At 48.7% G+C, this 18684-nt stretch overlaps 2 protein-coding genes across 3 annotated transcripts in view; one reads left to right on the top strand and one right to left on the bottom strand.

Annotated features, from left to right (window-relative positions):
* Positions 1-18684, bottom strand: part of Ppp1r14d (protein phosphatase 1 regulatory inhibitor subunit 14D) — a 295305-nt gene that overhangs the window by 125216 nt on the left and 151405 nt on the right. The gene's annotated exons all lie outside the window — the stretch shown is intronic.
* Chac1 (ChaC glutathione specific gamma-glutamylcyclotransferase 1) lies at positions 11888-15727 on the top strand. Of its 2 annotated transcripts, XM_050132858.1 has the most exons (3): positions 11888-12282; positions 13203-13238; positions 14620-15727. In XM_050132858.1, the coding sequence occupies exons 1-3, from the start codon at positions 12052-12054 to the stop codon at positions 15019-15021; spliced, it is 669 nt and encodes a 222-aa protein (XP_049988815.1). In that variant the 5' UTR covers positions 11888-12051; the 3' UTR covers positions 15022-15727. The 2 variants fall into 2 exon arrangements, with proteins under 2 accessions (XP_049988815.1, XP_049988823.1); XM_050132866.1 differs by lacking the exon at positions 13203-13238.

Raw genomic sequence — 18684 nt, 5'->3', positions numbered from 1 at the left:
AGTGGTTACAGTTGCAAGCTGCAGTATTGTCCCACAAAGGACAAGAAAGGAAGCCTGGGGACTCCAGAGCTGAACGCTTGGACCAACACCATGAATCAGAAAGGAGGAAAAGCTGGGTATAGTCATGAACATCTTTAACCACAGCACTAGGAACAAAAGATGACTGAATTCTAGGCCAGTATGGTCTACATAGCAAGTTCTAGGACAGCCTGTGCTACAGAGACCTGGCCTCAGACACTCAATCAATAAAGAGAGAGATGCAGAGACAGAGACAGAGAGAATCCTGAGAGGTTTCTAGAGAGGACACTGCTCCAGCGTCAGTGGCCACAAGCTTTTTGTTTGTTACCGAACCAAGAGAACAATAGGGAATGACTTTTCCTCTGCTCCTGCACCAGAAGCCATATTTCTTTCCTGGCACTGGAGCTCTGCCATGAAATAGTATAGTTGTGGAACTGTCTTTGATTCATGAAGCACCTGTGGGCAGAGGCTTTGATCCACGGAGCAGCTGTGATGGCGTCGGTGTTTTCGGATTGTTGGTGCCAGGGTAACCTCCTGACTCACACTATTCCTGTCTCGATCCCTCCTTAGGACAGGTGACCCTAGATGACTTTGGGAGGGGTACGGAATTCAGACAGCAGTTAGGCCCCCATTGAAAGGCCTGTCAGTGACCCATGGTGGCAGTTAGCTGAAAGTTCCATCTCAGGTTGTAGGATGACATATGGGTCCCAATCAAGAATACACAAATAAGACAAACTGTGAACAAATAAAACAACAAATCAAAATCAATAATACAATATGATAGCTGGTGGAAAGGACCTAATTCAGTGTGCTCTTTCTTCTAGGTCTGACTTGCCTGGAACCTTGAGCCGTGTTGTTATCCTTTAAAAACCCTCTCTTTTCTGTTTTGTTTTCTGAAACAGGGTTTCTCTGTGTATCCCCTGCTGTCCCAGAACTCACTATATAGACCAGGCTGGCCTTGAACTCAAAGAGATCCGCCTCTCTTTACCTCCTAAGTGCTAAGATTAAAGTGCAGCCCCAAAAACCTTTATAACACTAGGCAGTGGGAGGCGGAGGTGGGGGCAGGAGGGTGGGTTTCCAGGAGTTCCAGGACAGGTTCCAAAGGTACACAGAGAAACCACATCTCAAAATAAATAAATAAATAAATAAATAAATAAATGAATAAACGAATAAATGAATAAACAAAGCAAAACTGTTATCTTTGGGTTTTGGTAGTTGTTTGTCTCCCTCTCTTTAGTCCACAGTGTTTACTCAGAAGCGACAGGTCTCATTAATAAGATTGCAATGGTCATCTGCCTGCCATGGGAGAACATCGAAGGCTTTTGCTTGTCTGTTTTAGTTTTCTGTGTATGGGTGTTTTACCTGCGTGTATGCCTGTGAGCTACCTGTGGGCCTGGTGCTTGCAGAGGTCAGAAGAGGGTGTCAGATCCCTGGAGACAGGAGTTGCCGATGGTCGTGAGTGGTTACAGTAGTCACGTGGGTGCTGGAAGTCAAACTCCTGTTCCCTGAAAACCAAGCCAGTGCTCTCAGCCACAGAGCCATCTCTCCAGCCTCCAGCATCGACGTCAGTCTATGGATAGAAGCTCTGCTGTTTAGTTTCGGTGGCCTGGAGGCGCAAGAAAACTGTGGGACTTGGGAACTGGAACTAAGTGTAGCCAGACTAGGAATTGTGACGATAACCCCAGTGGCTATGGGTGGATCCACAGAAGAACTTGGGGAAGCAGGGGTTTGAGCATGTGCAGAGTGGCATTTCCTAGTAGAGGGTACTTGTTTTAGGAAGACTCCTGAGTTAGAAAAGCCTTCTGAGCCGGGCGGTGGTGGCGCACACCTTTAATCCCAGCACTTGGGAGGCAGAGGCAGGTGAATCTCTGTGAGTTCAAGGTCAACCTGGTCAACCAGAGCTAGTTCCAGGATAGTTAAGGCTGTTCCACGGAGAAACCCTGTCTTGAAAAAAACCAAAGAAGAAAAAAAAAAAGAAAGAAAGAAAAAGAAAAGCCTTCTGGTGGATGAAAGTTTGAACCTTAAAGGTCTGTGTATCAGGAAAGGACTTTGCTATGCTATTTCAACCCTGCCAGAGAACAGACAGTATTAGGCAAATATAGGTGCCACACAAATAAAAAGAACTTGTCCCTCTTAAGCTAACACTGGTAGTAGAGCCGTACCTGAATCCAAATTAATGTTTCTCTGGAGGGTATCTACATCTGAATAGTCCCTGAGACCCTGAGGAATCACATCTGAAGGTCTAGTCTGCATTGGGAAATAATCATCTAGAAAGAGAGGCTTTCAGGTTGAGTGGTTATGAGGTGTTTAACATAACAGATTCCTAGAGAAGCACAGCAGGCATGGTAGATGAGGTAGCAAGCCCGGAGCTCACATAAGGCAGGAAACACAGAGAGAGTCAGAGTCTTTACACTCTCAGACCTCTCCCCCAGTGACCTGTTTCTTCCAGCAAGGCCACAACTCTCAAACAGCACCACCAAGCGTTCAAATGGCTGAGACGGTGGGGGGCATTTATCATTCAAATTGTGACAAGGATTGTCTCTGAATCCCTGGGGCAGGGGCATCCAGGTGAGCTGTATGGCCTGGGAGGCTGGGTCACCAAAAGCAAAGGATACAGAGGGATGTAGAAAAGGGTGCCCGTTCAGGACAGTAATCCATTCTTTGGGATCCGGGCCAGGGTTACGGCTTCATTTTTAAATCTGAGGTCCTGGACTTGTCACCATTTTCTGTAAGATTTCTCTCTGAACAGGTGTGTTAGAGGGGCATTTACAGGGAGCCATTAGCCCTGTTGTTTTAGATTGGGTATGATATTTACAAGTCTTGTGCCTTGGGGTTTTCTATAATAATAATAACAATAATATATTATTTTATTGAAACAGGGTTTCACTATGTAACTCTAACTGACCTGGAACTTTCTATATAGACCAGGATGGTCTTGAACTCACATAGATCACCTGCCTCTGCCTTCCAAGAGCTGGACTTCGTTTTTGTTGTCGTTGCTTTTTTTTTTTTTTTTTATTCTCTGTGTAGCTCTGGCTGTCATGGAATTTACGCTGTAGACCACATTGGCCTTGACCTCACAGAGATCTTCCTGCCTCTGCCTCCCTACCTCCAGCATTGGGGGGGGGGAATTAAAGCCATGCACCACCATACCCAGCGGCCTTATTATTAGTATGTTTTAGTCATGTAAATGCATGTGTATCTTGTAGGGCTATGTGCACCTGAGTTCAAGTATCCGGAGGCCAGAGGTGTCATATTGCTGTGGTGGTTTGAATGAGAATGGCCTCCAAGTTTGAATACTTGGCCCCTGTTGGTGGAACTATTTGGGAAGGATTAGGTGGTGTGGCTTTGTTGGAGGAGGTGTGTCACTGGGGGTGGCTTTGAGGTTTGATTGATTGATTGATTGATTGATTGATTGATTGGTCTTTCAAGACAGAGTTTCTCCGTGGAACAGCCCTAGCTGTCTTGGGAATAGCTCTTGTAGACCAGGCTGGTCTCAAACGCACAGAGATCCGCCTACCTCTGCCTCCTGAGTGCTGGGATAAAAGGCATGTGCTACCACCACCTGGCAGTTTTGAGGTTGTAAAAGACTCACCATTCCCAGTGTTCTCTGGCTACTTCCTACTTGTGGATCAGGAAGTGAGCTCTCAGTTTTTCCTGTTGCTGTGCCCTTGCTCCACTGCCAGCTCTGAAAATTGCCTTGGTCATGGTGTTTTGGTCACAGCAATAGAAAAGAAACACTGTTACCCACTAAGCCATCTCTCCAGCCCTGTGCCTCTGGTTTTAAAAGATTTTAATTGCTGTTGGGAAAAAGAGAGGAATCTTAGATGGACTTTAGCAGGGGGATTGTTTGCTCTTCCAGTTGTCCCCTGATGGCCCAGACACTCCGACTAATTTCACTCTCTATTAAAGAAAGGATGAGTCTTCATCCTGGGGCCATAGAGACAGTGGTCCCCAAGTGAGGCCTGTTTTGTCCCAAAAGGGCATAGACTTTCAGGTTATTAAGGAGGGGTATTAGGAAGGCACAAAGCAGCTCGGGCGAGGAAGAGTAGATTTGACTTAAGCCCCAGGTTCCCGTCCACGGTTTTGGGGAAGTCAAGGCAGGAGCTCAAGCAGCTAGTCATATCACATCTACAGTCAGGAGCAGAGGAAAACTAATGCACCCGTGCTGCCTGCCTGCTTCCTAGCCAACGTCCCGAGCTTTCTATCATCAGGACCTTCTGCCTAGGGAAAGGTCCTACTCACAATGGGCTGGCTGCGTTTCCCTTTATCAATTAACAATCAAAACAATTCCCTAGCCAGGTGCCTTTAATCTTAGCACTGGGGGGGGGGGCAGAGGCAGGTGGTTCTCTATGATTTCAAGGCCAGCCTGGTCTACACAATGGAGTTCTATGCCAGCTAAGAGTGAGACCTACATAGTGAGACCCTGTATCAAAAAAAAAAAAAAAAAAAAAAAAAAAAAAGCCGGGCGATGGTGACTCACGCCTTTAATCCCAGCACTCGGGAGGCAGAGGCAGGCGGATCTCTGTGAGTTCGAGACCAGCCTGGTCTACAGAGCTAGTTCCAGGACAGGCTCCAAAGCCACAGAGAAACCCTGTCTTGAAAAAACAAACCAAAAAAAAAAAAAAAAAAAAAAAAAAAGGAAAGGCAGATGTTCCCACAAACAACCGATGAAGACAATTACTTAACTGAGCCACTCTTCCCAGGTGACTCTAAGTCATGCAAAGCTGACATTTGAAACCAACATCACACCTCCCCAACTCCAACTGAGGGGATGAGTAGATAGATAGAGTCAGGGACTTTTCTGAGGCTTCCAGCATAGTTGCAGATCAGGAAAAAGTAAAATCTAGGACTGGAAGCCGGGTGGTGGTGGCGCATGCCGTTAATACCAATACTAGGGAGGCAGAGACAGAAAGGTCTCTGTGAGTTCGAGGCCATTCTGGTCTACAAAGTGAGTTCCAGGACAGGCTCCAAAACTACACAGAGAAATCCTGTCTTAAACAAACAAACAAAACAAACAAACTAGAGCCGGAGAGGAGGCTCAGTGTTAAGAGCACAGGCTGCTCTTGGAGAGGACATGATTTCAGTTCTCAGAACTCACACAGTGGCTCAAGACCATTTGTCGTTTTTTTTTTTTAATTATTTATTTACTTTTATTTTATATGCATTGGTATTTTGTAGGTCTGTGTGAAGATGCTTGATCCCCTGGAACTGGAGTTACAGACAGGTCTGAGCCACCATGTGGGTACAGGAAATTGAACCCAGTTCCTCTGGAGGAGCAACCAGTGCTCTTAACCTCTGAGCCATCTCTGCTGCTCCCTCAAGACTATTTGTAACTTCAGTTCTGAGGGGTCCAATGCCCTCTTCTGGCCTTCTTGGGCAACACACACACACACACACACACACACACACACACACACATATACAAGGAGGCAAAACACTCATACATATAAAATAAAAGTAAATAATTTGGGAGGTTTCTTCTCTTTTTTTATTTATTTGTTTATTTAGTTAGTTAGTTTTTCAAGACAAGGTTTTTCTCTGTAGGCCTGGTTATCTTGGAACTATCTTTGTACACCAGGCTGGCCTTGAACTCAACAGAGATTCACCTGTCTCTGCCTCGCAAGTGCTGGGATTAAAAGCATGTCTCACAATGCCTGAGTGGTTTTTTTTTTTGTTGTTGTTGTTGTTGTTTTGTTTTTGGTCTTTTTTTCTTTTCTTTTCTTTTCTTTTTTGTTTGTTTTTTGAAACAGGGTTTCTCTATGGCTTTGGAGCCTGTCCTTGGACTAGCTCTTGTAGACCAGGCTGGCCTTAAACTCACAGAGCCTGCCTCTGCCTCCCGAGTGCTAGGATTAAAGGCGTGTGCCACTGTCACCCGGCTTGTTTTTTTGTTTTTTGTTTTTGTTTTTGTTTTTTGAGACAGGGTCTCACTATGTATCTCTGACTGTCCTGGAGCTCACTGTGTAAACCAGGTTGACTTTGAACTCACAGAGATCCACCTGCCTCTGTAAAGCAAACCCTACAAAACAAAAACCCCGAGTGCTAGGAATAGAGCTCTTCTGGACCAACCTGTAAATCTCTTGTCTGCCAAGAGAAGAAACTAAGCAAGCTAGAATTGCATCCATTGAATCTCAGTATTTAGCCTGATCACATTGGTAAGCCACTCAATTCTTCAGAGCTGAGTCAGACAGACTGTGACTCTGCCATGGATACAATGGAAAGTGATAAATCTTAAATGAAAATAATTAGTCAACCACGCATCAGACACTGGCTAAAGAGCTGCAGCCCTTGTTCACCACACAAGGCAAATGCCAACCCTATTATTTCACAGTTAAGGAGATTGATGAGCAGAGACAACGTGGGTGGGGTGGTCCAGCTGATGGGTGGTGGAGTAGGGCTCAAGCCTGAATGTAGAGACCATGGCCACGCAGGCTGGGCAGCCTACTGGGATTAGCAGTTTTATAAGGTAACTTCATCCTTAAGCATATTAATTTATGCAATTCTTCATCTCCCAAAACAAATGCTTCCCCTCTTTTGGATAAACATGCCTCCTAGCAACAGTTGTTGACCAAAGCTTCTGGAATGAGAAGTGAGAAGACAGAGATCACAAGGAAATGGGAAGTGGCTGCTGTTTTTAGGAGAACAATAAGGAAAGGTTAATTTGGGAAAGATGCAGAAGAGGAAGCCCTCAGGTGCACGTCATGTGCGAGACACACATGACTCTGCAGGGTGGAGGTGATGTCTGGGCCATCACTGCTCCTGGACATCAGCAGCCCCCTCTGCAGACAGCAGCAGCCCCCTCTGTGGACGACATCAGCATCCCTGTCTGCGGACAACAGCAACAGCCCCTTCCTGGAGGTCCCGTGGAAGGAACACTAAGGTGTGCTGGCTGCTGGTGTCAAAGGAAGCAGGCAGCTGAGTGAGTGGCTTAAAGGGACGCAAGGACTGGGGACCGGCAAGGACAGCAATAGGAAGTCATTGGGTCCCCTAGCCAACTTTTGTCAACTTTTCTATTTTGAGAGTGTTGAATTTGTGTTGCTAGTATGCAAGATATTACCCTGACTTTCTTAAGGTAACACTGCATTTTATTTGTTTTTTCGAGACAGGGCCTCTCTGTGTAGCAGTCCTGGCTGTCCTGGAATTCAATTTGTAGACCGGGTTGGTCTTGAACTCACAGAGATCTGCCTCCTAAGTGCTGGGGTTAAAGGTGTGTGCCACCGCTGCATGGTTTAAGAGGGCATATTCTTGCCAGTGGTGGTGGTGACGCACGCCTTTGATCTCAACTTGCAGATCCCAAGTTGCAGAGGCAAGTGGATCTCTATGAGTTCAAGGCTAGCCTGGTTTGCAGAGCTAATCCCAGGACAGTCAAGGCTACACAAAGAAACTCTGTCTTAAAACAACAGCAACAACAACAAAAAGAATATATATTCTCTCTCTTCTTCCTTCTCCCCCCAACCCTCCCCTCCACTGTTCTTACATTTGTGGGTGACCTTCCGTATTCTATTACTATATTGACTTCCCTGGAGCTTCAAGGAGAAATACATTTTGGGGGAGCTCTTATTTCGATGAAAGGAGGTTGGCACCTAGGCCGTCTGTGTTACAGACTCAGGATCTGTAACTATGCCACTGTGAGTTGGACTGACTTGCCTGTGTACTTATCTGTGAAATTATATTTACCTTCCCACAGCATAGAGAAGTTTATAATTATATATATATATATATATATATCTTGAGACAAGGTCTTACTTACTATGTAGCCCTGGCTGGCCTAAAATTCAGTATGTAGACCAGGCTAGTCTTGAAATTCCAGAGACACACCTGCATCTGCCTCCCAGGTAAAGTTTATAATTAGAATGGATGCAAAAGTATTTAGCGAACTGTCTGGCACACGGGGAAATAACCAGTAAGTTATTGTTTCTGGTGTGTAAACATGAGGTGCAGGCGATGGGTAACCAGATGTTACCTAAGGGGTTGTAGAAGCAAGCGTCAAGTGAGGGTGTCTAACTGTGGATAAGATCAGGTTCCAGTTTGGTTGGGTAGGAAGAGGTCTGAAAGAGACTCTCACGGAAGTGTTCCCTCGGTGGTTCAGACACATGTGCTTTGTATGTAATTACATACATCACAGTTGAGTTTCCATGCCAGTAAATCCAGGCACACAGAATTGTTTCCAGTAGATTCACAGATTTAATGGCCTGTGTCAATTTTGTGTTACATCTATGGCTGAATGTTTAAGCTTTTTGGAGCATCTGTGCCTGTGTGTGCATGTTCGTTTCTGTCATGTGAGCTGACCATAATTTACTCAAACTTTTAGCTATTTTTGGATAGCTACATGGCGAGACTCCATCTCAGAAAAAAGAAGGAAACTGCACTTCAGGTTGGAGGTGTGGCCCAGTGGGTAGCACGCTGAGCCAGCATTCACAAAACCCTGGTTCTTCCCCCCCAGAATTGCACAAATCAGAGTTGCTGACGCACGTCAGCAATCCTGCATTCAAAGTGTAGAAGCAGTAAAGTGAGAAGTTCAAGGTCGTCTTCATCTCCATAGCAAACTCAGGCCAGCCTGGGATACACGAGACTTTGTTACAACAGGCAAAACCAAACAAAAATGACATTTCAGGACCGATGAGATGGAGCAGTACATAAAAGGCCTTGCCACAGAACTTGATGACCTGAATTGGATCTCTGGAAGTCCTAAAAGCTGCCCTGTGACCTTCACACGTGCTTGCATACGTACACCTACTCAAATCATATGAAATAAATAAATAGAGTGAAGATAATCATTTCATTAAACCTTATCATTTCTCAACTGCAACGCCCACACTTCAACATTTGTATTTGATGTTTCCACCATTATTGAGGTATTCTTTCTCTTATTTATTTGTTGCAAAAGGATCTCACATTGTAACCCAGGCTTGCTTGGAACTCACTATGTAGCCAAAACTAGTCACAAATGTGTAGCAAGCCTCCTGCCTCAGCTTCCACAGTGCTGGAACCATGGGGGTTGCAGTCAGGAGCCACCGCATCCTGTTTATTGTTGTTTTTAAGAGTTTTACTATTGCTCACGTGACTGTCCATATCCTGCATTTTTGCTTTACTAAGCAGCCATTGGCATTTTTACTAGAATGTCTTCATAATAGGTACTGACTTTAAATGAAGTCAAAATAGCCTTGTTTTGGGAAACGTTGCTCAGGCTGACCTTGAACTCAGGATCCTCCAGTCTCAACTTGCAGGTGTGAACTGTCCCCCTTGTCAAAAATAGACTTCTTTGAAAAAAGTCTTTTTTTTTTTTTTTTTTCCGAGCCCAGGTTTCTCTGTGTAACAGCCATAGCTCTCCTGGAACTCGCTCTGTAGACCAGGCTGGCCTCAGGCTCACAGATCTTCACCTGCCTCTGCCTCACAAGTGCTGGGATTGAAGGCGTGCACCACCACCGCTCGGCTTTACCTCAGTCTTTTATAAGTTGAAAAAGTTATATCTGGTTATTGTACAATCTGTTTTTCATATAACTATATGTCATGTTAATGTTTCAATACCAGTAAGCACAGCCATATAGAATCTTGTTTAATCAGGTGGTGGCAGCTCATGCCTTTAATCTCAGGGCTTGGGAGGTGGAGGCAGGCGGATCTCTGTGAGTTCAAGGTCAGCCTGGACAGGCTCCAAAGCTACAGAGAAAGCCTGTCTCAAAAAACAAACAAACAAAAAAAACCAAACAAAACAACAAAATCAAAAGAATCGTATCTAATGGCTTCACGGCTGTAGCTGGGTGTATCAGCTCCGTTACTGTATGTGGATGATACTTGTTTGCTGAGTGTGTCTTGTTCTCTATGTGTTCATTCCTCTATCATGTGCACTGACCACAATTTACTTCAATATTTAGCTATTTTTAGGTATTTAAGGATTTCTTTCTTTGCTTTTGCTACCACAAATACCATTAAAATTTCAGGCATATGATTTTTTTTCATATTGTGAAGAATTCCCTGAAGCGGAAAGAGTGGATTGCAGGGTCGTTTGTATCAGATATTTTCAGGAGTGCACTGGTTTCCCATCTCCCACCAAAGACTATTTTCTGTAAGAAGCAGCAGCAAAGCAGGTACTAAGATGAACACACAGAGCAGATAAGGAAGAGAGGGGAGAAAAAACACAGAGTGTCAGCAAAGAGGAAAATTACCAGATAACCACCATTTTTCTAGATGATTTTCCACTCAGAAAAGTCATGTGTGATCCTCATAGGTGACCCAGACCTGGAGCAAGCATATAGCAAAGGTATGGATCCATATCCTATTTCCACTGCTACCAGAGTAATCAAAATTTCCTCCAGTTTTAAGAATATTTGCACTCTTGAGCCGCACAGTGGTAGCAGGTGCCTTTAATCCCAGCTCTCGGGAGGCAGAGGCAGGCAGATCGCTGCGAGTTTGAGGCCAGCCTGGTCTACAAGAGCTTGTTCCAGAATAGGCTCCAAAAGCTACAGAGAAACCCTGTCTTGAAAAACAAACAAACAAAAGAATATTTACACTCTCTTCATCCATACATTTAGAGACAGAGTCTTGCTTTGTAGCCCATGCTGGCCTAAATCTCTAGGTCTCTGTCCTCATCCTCCTGAAAGCTGGGATTAATACTTAGACACTTTGGAATAAATCAATCCATTTTACGTAATGTTGGGATTAGACTCGCTGACAGTTTCCACTGCCCGAGAGCTCACACCAGTTCCTTCAAGTGGAAGGCCTTCTGCTGTTTCCCTTCCCAAAGGGGCAGCATCTTGCTGCTGCTTAGGTCAAGCTCTCTCTCCCCTCCAGCCTACAGTTTGGGGTGGCAGAGGCCAGGTGCAGCAAGGGCGGGATGCTGGGAAGACCCGCCTGCGGTGGCTCTTGCAGGGTTCAGTACAGAGAGGAACTGCCAGGGAGACAGCTGGTGCCCGGTGCCCACATTGGTGCCAGGGCCCAAACACACTACCAGGCAAGATGAAAGGCGAGAAGGCTGCAGCTGCCCTCAATCCTCTGTGTTCTCTTTAGTCAACATCCCCCCAAACCTCGGTGCCTACACATATTAGCCGCTGCTGCAAGACCCCAAGCCCAGGAAAATGAAACCCATAACCTTGGGATAAAAGTGGCCTCGCATTCTCTTTATGGCCTTGCACCACAGGTGCGGGCAGTCATCCTCAAAGTGACCGTTCTGTCCAAGGCTGTTCAGTTTTGGCTTTTCCTCAAACCCGCCGAACTCAGGGGTCCCATTTTGGGCCCAGGGTGTAGCCCTCACGTGAGGTCTTGGAGCTTGTACCACCCAGTCTGACTCAACTGCAGCCTTGGCAAAATCCCTTACCACCCCGTGACTCAGTTTCTCCAACTGCTCACATGGGCAATAACATGAGGCACCAGAGTGGAATGCGGAGGGCGCCAGAGACAGCTCCTCTGCAGTGCGTGTTTTCAGGCGAGGCCCCAGAGGCTAGAGTTTGTGCCTCCCAGAGCGTTCTTTCTGAGCGTGCCCTGCACTGGCCACCGCTTTGGATGCCAATGATTCTGCAAAGTGCACAGGCTGGACTGCGGGGGAGGCACTGTCCGGGTCATTGAGGGCCTCCCTGGGAGACGGCGGGTGCCCGCGATGGTTCCAGGCCCGTTCCCAGTGCCCGCAGCCTGACGCAATCCGACGCGCCCTTGCTGCATGCGGGTGCTGGGGAAACCTTCCCCGCCGTTGCATCACTCCAGCCAGATCTGCCACGGAGGAGGAGCCGAACCAATCAGCACGCTCGCAGGGCCGGGGGCGGGCTGCTCTGGTACCCACTTGGAGGGCGGTGCGGTTAACCGAGAAGCAAAAGCCAAACGTGATTGGCCAAAAGGGGATTTGCCCCGCCCCAATCACCGAGACAGCTGGAGGCAGCTGGAGGTCCCTCCCGGCCGAAGGGTTTAAAGAGCGCCTCTGGGGGTGCCACTCAGCTGGAGCGTCCGATCGGTGCCAGGCCAGGTGTACGCGTCCGTCGGTCTTTCCGTGCCCGTGCCGGAGACCAGCCCCGGAGGCCGCCTGGGCCCGTCCCTGCGCCCGGCACCATGAAGCAGGAGTCCGCAGCCCAGAGCACCCCGCCTCCCTCACTGTCGCCTGCACCATCCGCGCAGCCCTCCTGGGAGGATGGCGACCCCCAAGCCCTGTGGATTTTCGGGTACGGCTCCCTAGTGTGGAAGCCGGATTTTGCCTACAGCGACAGCCGCGTGGGCTTTGTACGTGGCTACAGCCGCCGGTTCTGGCAGGGAGACACCTTCCATAGGGGCAGCGATAAGATGGTGAGCATCCATCCTACTGTGACTAGAGGAGTGAGGTGGGGTCGGCAGGAGAGTGGGCGCCCATGTCCTGTAATGTCAGGGACTTTGGGCTAACTGAAGGAGATGTGTAAGCCTGGTTTGTGGTTTAAATTTGTATGCCTGGGGTGTTTGTGTGTGAGCTTGGTGTTTGCACCTGTGGATTCTTGGGTTGATTACCAGTCCGGCCACCCGCTGTTTGTTTCTTCTGCGTCTGCCCAGCACTCCCTGTCCTTGTCACTGCATGAATGGCGCCCTCTGAGGTTGGGGGGGTTTGGGCCGGCACTTTTTTTATTGAGGTCTACATTTTTCTCTGCTCCCCTCCCCTTCATCCCTCTCCCAAGGTTCCCATGCTCCCAATTTACTCAGGAGATCTTGTCCTTTTCTACTTCCCATGTAGATTAGATCTATGTATGTCTCTCTTACGGTCCTTATTGTAACCTAGGTTCTCTAGGATTGTGATTTGTAGGCTGGTTTTCTTGGGCCGGCACTTTTGGCTGTTGACAAATGTAATTATTTCTTCTTCCTCCGTTTCCTCCTCGTCTTCCTCTTCCTCCTCTTTCTTGCCTACTTCTTGCTATGTAGCTTCAAACTTATGGCAAACCCCCTCCCTCTCAAAGCTCTGGAGCATATCACAGGCTCAAGTCACAACAGGATTAAAGCTCAGGTGTGTGTGTGTGTGTGTGTGTGTGTGTGTGTGTGTGTACGTCTGCACACGTGCATGGTGTGTGTGTGTGTGTGTGTGTGTATATGCGTGTGTGTGCGCGCTCGCGTGTAGGTGCGCTGCTGGAGACTGGACTTGTGCATGATATGAAAACACCCTGCCACAAAGGTACATCCACAGCCCTTTTTGGAAGTGCTAATACCTAATTTGTCTCTTTTCAAAATCTTGCTTCCCTTTCTAGCCTGGCCGAGTGGTGACCCTCCTTGAAGATCGTGAGGTAAGTGAGCAGTCAAGAGGGGAGTCCTAGGATCCGATATGCAAGGGTGCAGAAGGTCACTTATGGGTTAGTGGAAGTGGAGCCTAACTCGGTGCTTCTTGGAGAATCACCTGAGGATCTTATTAAGATGCAGGCCTGAGCCAGTCAGTGGTGGTGCACGCCTTTAATCCCAGCACTTGGGAGGCAGAGGCAGGAGGATTTCAGTGAGTTTGAGGCCAGCCTGGCCTACAAAGTGAGTTCTAGGACAACCAGAGCTGTTGCACAGAAAAACCCTGTCTCACCCCTCCCCCACCTGCAAAAATCTGCAAGCCTGAATTTAGGCGCAGAGTTCATTAGTTCCCTGGGTGAACGGTACACATAGGCCTGCTGGTTGGCTGGGGCAAGGCCACTGATGTCAACCCTTAAGAAAGGTAGAATAAGGGACTGGAGAGATGGCTCAGCAGGTAAGAACACTGGCTGTTCTTCCAGAGGTCCTGAGTTCAATTCCCAGCAACCATATGGTGGCTCACACCCATCTGTGGTGGGATCTGATGTCCTCCCCTCACATCAAGTTTTACATGCAGATAGAGCATTCATTTTTATAAAATAAGTCAATAAATCTTAGCGAAAAGAAAGGGAGGGAGGGAGGGAGGAAGGAAGGAAGGAAGGAAGGAAGGAAGGAAGGAAGGAAGGAAGGAAGGAAGGAAGAAGAAACAGCCAGGCATGGAGGCTCTCGCCTATAATCCCAGCACCCAGGAAGCAGAGACAGGTGGTTATCTGTGAGTTCAAAGTTACTTTTGGCTACATAGTGAGTACAAGGCCAGCCTATATGAGACTTTGTCTCAAAAAAAAAAAATGGAGGGAGGATACTGCCTCTGGGTACCTCAGCTGCAGCCAACCACTTTATTTATTTTTTTAATTTCATGGAGAAGTGGCTCAGTAGTTAGAAGCACTTCCTGCTTTTCCAAAGGACCTGGATTTGGTTCCCAGCACCTACACGGTTGCTCACAATCTGTAACTCCAGTTCCAGGGAATCTGGCCTCTTCTGGCCTCTGAGGTCACCAGGCACACATATGGCTCACAAACCTACATGCAGGCAAAATACTCATACACATAATTTTAAAAATTGTTTATCTGCATGCGTGCTTGTATGCACCTGCTTAGGTCACCTGTGGAGGTAAATCCTTTCGTTTCACCATGTACGTCCCAGGACTGAATTTAGGTTGTCAGGTCATCAGGCATGGTAGCAAGCTCCCTACCCCTTGAGCCAGAGCCATCTCCCCACTCCCCCTTCTCATTTATAGAGCCCAGTGTGGAGCGTGTCTGGGGTAACATTCTGGAGTGAAGGAGGGACCAGCAGTGGACGGTGTGACTGACTGGAAGTGTCTCTGCTTTCTCCTAGGGCTGCACTTGGGGCGTGGCATATGAGGTTCGAGGGGAGCAGGTAAAGGAGGCCCTGAAGTACCTGAACGTAAGGGAAGCGGTACTTGGAGGCTACGACACTAAGGAAGTCACCTTCTATCCTCAAGACACCCCTGACCAACCCCTCACAGCCCTGGCCTATGTGGCCACTCCACAGAACCCTGGCTACCTGGGCCCTGCTCCAGAAGAGGTCATTGCCACACAGATTCTTTCCTGCCGAGGCTTCTCTGGCCACAACCTTGAGTACTTACTGCGTCTGGCAGACTTCATGCAGCTCTGTGGGCCTCAGGCGCAGGATGCGCACCTGGAAGCCATTGTGGACGCCGTAGGAACAATGTTGCCCTGCTCTTACCTCACCGAGCAGGCTCTGGCACTGGTTTGAGACTCCGAGTCCCAGCAGGGAGTGTCCGCGTGGTGAACATCAACATGTAGCACTGGAGACAGACTGGATGGAGCTAGAGAAATATGAGAAGGCAGGGCGGGTGACTGGGGACTTTGTGTCTTCTGGCCCCTGCCTGTCTGCTAGCTTCGGACTCTTCTGGATTGATGCTGACTTTACTACTTGAATCTTTTATTTATTGCACCATGTTGGTGTGGTGGGCAGGGCAGGTGGGGGGCCTGCCCTGGACGTGGGCCCTGCTGTGCGGTGGCTCTGCCCTAGTCCTCTGGTGCCTGACCAGAATCCCCCTGTTGCTGCTGCTAATTCCATACCGCCCAGGCCTCCTCCACATCCCCAGGGAGCCTCCAAGAGCCTTGATTCTCTGTTCTCTCAGACTAACTATCCCCAGCCCTGGAAATGTCACCTCCCCAAGTTCCCAGCCTGCCGGATGAGGGGCAGCAGAGAACCAGGAGTGGGAGCCCTTCAAGGACCAAGGTCCAGCATCCCTCTTCACTGCCTGGGAACCGGGGCAACGCTGGAACCTACGCATAGACACAGCTGCTCGGACTGGGCCTCTTTTCCCGTTCAGTTTCATTCCCCTGTCCTTCTGTCTGTCCGGATCACTGGTAGACCTGTGGAAACATCACTACAGGTCCTCATCCCCTCTCAGTCTGTCCTACACTATTATCATAAACAATCTTTAATTCCCTTTGCCAGAATGTGTTCCGTCTTTGTGTGGGGCTTGGGTGAGTGAGCATGGGGAGGGACAAGGCTCCCTCTCCTCTGCCGTCTCCTGGCACCTGGGCAGAGAGACCAGGTGCCACTGTTTCCAGGGCTTTGTGTACACAGATGCTAGAGCTCTGCCTGCCAGCCTGGGAGCAGCAAGCTTGCCCCTGCCCCGGGACCCTGTCCTCCATGCTCCCCAGCTGTCCCAAGGAGGATGGTTTGCTTGGCGCTCACACTAGACTTTCCTTCATCTTTAGGGCCAGCCACTCTCTCTTACTGAAAGCCCCTTCAGATCATGGCTACTTATTGAGGGGTGCCTGGACTGGGGTATGAGGATGATAGCTTCTGAGCAATGCCTAGAGAAGGTGCCTTGGCCTGGAACTGATCCTTTGTTCCCAGTCTTCTGGGGACGCAGTGTTGGCTGGCCCTTCTGATCTGACTTGTCAAGACTCAGCCACAGTGGTCCTTTTTCCACTCCTTGTTTACCCTCTGCATGTCCCTTCTCATCCCCTGACTCCTGGGACAGGTCCCAGCTCCAAGATCCAGCCTGACTAGAAGTGAATGTCCCCCTAGAGCCACTCCTAGATGAGTGGCCTTTGCAGCAAGAGTGTGAGTCCAATCTAGTCCCTCCCCTCACTGCCCAGTGCCAGGGAGGAAAGTGCTCAGCCTTAGAGTTGCTGCACAAGGGCACGTGTGCGCGCTCTCTCTCTCTCTCTCTCTCTCTCTCTCTCTCTCTCTCTCTCTCTCTCTCTCTCTCTCTCTCTCCCCCTTTTTCCAAGACAGGGTTTCTCTGTGTAGCCCCAGCTGTCCTGGAACTCAGAGATCCATCTGCCTCTGCTTCCCAGGTGCTGGGACTAAAGGCGTGTGCCACCACCACCACCTGGCTCTAAACTATCTCTTTAGGGGATGCTATCTATAAATGGTGGATGGGGACAAGTTGGGTGGGTGGTGTGTGTTGCTACTGCTTTTGTGGCCAGTGCCCTGACTGGTCTGGGTGTCCCCAGCAGGGTCATCTCTGACCAGAATGCCTGGGAAGAATGCCATACTGAGTTGTGTGCCTATGTTTTGATGGCCTTATGTCTTGGCCATTGATGGGAACAGTGTGGACTATAGCCAGGTTCTTCTGGGAACCTGATCAGGACGACACTACAGGAGGCAGTTGGTGTCAGCGAGCTCTTGGCATCCATTCCCTGGGTCCCCTGGGGCAAGGCAGACTCCAGCTCTGCTTGCCCTGGATTAGAAGGCAGCAAGAAGGAGTGGAGAAGGCTGCGTGTCAGCTCACATGGACCGCCATGTTTTTTTTGTTATTTTGGTGGGGGTACTGGAAAGTGAACACAGGCCCTTTTATATACTAGACAAGTACTCTACCACTGAACCACATCCTTAGGCTTTTTTATCTTTTGCTTTGAAACAGGATTTTAGTAAGCTGCCCAAGCTGGTCTTGAACTCACAATGTAGGTCAGGCAGGCCTTGAACTTGCAACCCCTCTGCCTCAGACTCCAGAGTGATGGAGGTTGCGGTTTACCCCTTACTACTTATGCTAAAGCTATCGTTCTTCAAGCCACGTGTCACACACAGTTCTAGACATGTTGGGAATGCAGCTTAAAGGAGTCCCCCTCAAGGAACTCGGAGTCTAGAACTGGTAGTGACAATTCTACATGAAATGTGACCACTTAAACAGGTCCCTAAACAAGTCAGTGGACAGTCAGGGAAGCTTGACTGGGTGAGGGAGCTCCAAAAAGAACCCCTGGGGATAGCGATTCAGGGAACACTGTGTGCCTGAGGGGGAGACAAGGTCAGATGAGCTAGCACACAGAGGGAACATGGGGGCAGACAGGTGGCAGCCCAGAGGCTGGCCAGAGAGGTGAATTGTGCCAGGCTGTGGCTGTGCATGCCTCCTGAGTCAGTGGAGGGCCCTGGCAGAGCGTGAGCAGGAAAGGGATGCGGGTAAGAAACACTGACTGGCTGGTCAGATCGCAGGGAGGGAAAGCTGCTGGCTGGAGGTAAAAGTGGCATGAGCCAAGGCAGCCACACGGACAAGAATGGATCTGAGAGCAGGGGTGAGACCAGAGCTTGGTGCTAGGTTGGAGGAAGTAGAGCAAAGAACTGAAGACACGCAGATTAAATGGAGACTCCATTTCCCCTCAAAGTCTCCCCTCTACACTGAGGGGTTTCAGGGGCCTCGGTGGGAGGAAGCTCAGGAATGGAGCATTGGTGAGGATGCGCAGGGGGCACAGACATCTCAGGAACTCTGGCAGCTGCAAGGAGAGAGAAGCAGACAGTAACTAAGGCTGTGGGAGGCATCTGACCTATCTCTGCGTCCACTCTGTCACAAAATCTCATCGCATGTAGCTTGTGGAGAACTCCATTACATCCCTGTTGAAACGGGGGGGAAAATGCTTCATAAATTTCCTGAGACGCTTTGAGGACCCCCTGAGATTCCTGGCCCATACTCTGAAAGTTCCTGAGAGGAGCATTTCTTTTTTATTAAAAATTATCTCATTAAAAATATTAGCCAGGTGTGGTTTTGCATGCCTTTAATCCCAGTACTAGGGAGGCAAAGACAGGCGGATCTCCGAGTTTGAAACCAGCCTGGTCTAAAGAGAGAGTTCCAGGACAGACAGCCAGGGCTACACAGAGAAACCCTGACTTTAAAAAAACAAAACAAAACAAAACAAGATTGTCTTTTATGTGTGAGTGTTTTGCCTCGTATCTGTGCATCACATGCATGCAGAGGTGACAGGAGGATGCCAGGTGCCCTGGAGCTGGAGTTACAGCTCCATATGAACTGGAAATCGAACCCCAGTCCTCTGGAAGAGCAGCCAGTGCTTGAGCCGCTGAGCCATCGCTCCGGCCCCCTCTCCTCACTAAGGATCTCTGACTGACCTGGAATTCCCCAAGATCCACCTGCCTCTGCCTCCTGAGCAATTGAAAGTGTGC

The sequence above is a fragment of the Alexandromys fortis genome, unplaced genomic scaffold (assembly GCF_014885135.2).
Source record: "Alexandromys fortis isolate MF-2015 unplaced genomic scaffold, M_Fortis_MF-2015_v1.1 scaffold_6, whole genome shotgun sequence".
In the NCBI taxonomy this organism is placed as follows: domain Eukaryota; kingdom Metazoa; phylum Chordata; class Mammalia; order Rodentia; family Cricetidae; genus Alexandromys; species Alexandromys fortis.
Note: the sequence above shows the minus strand (reverse complement) of the source record. Positions and strands in the feature narration are given on the sequence as shown.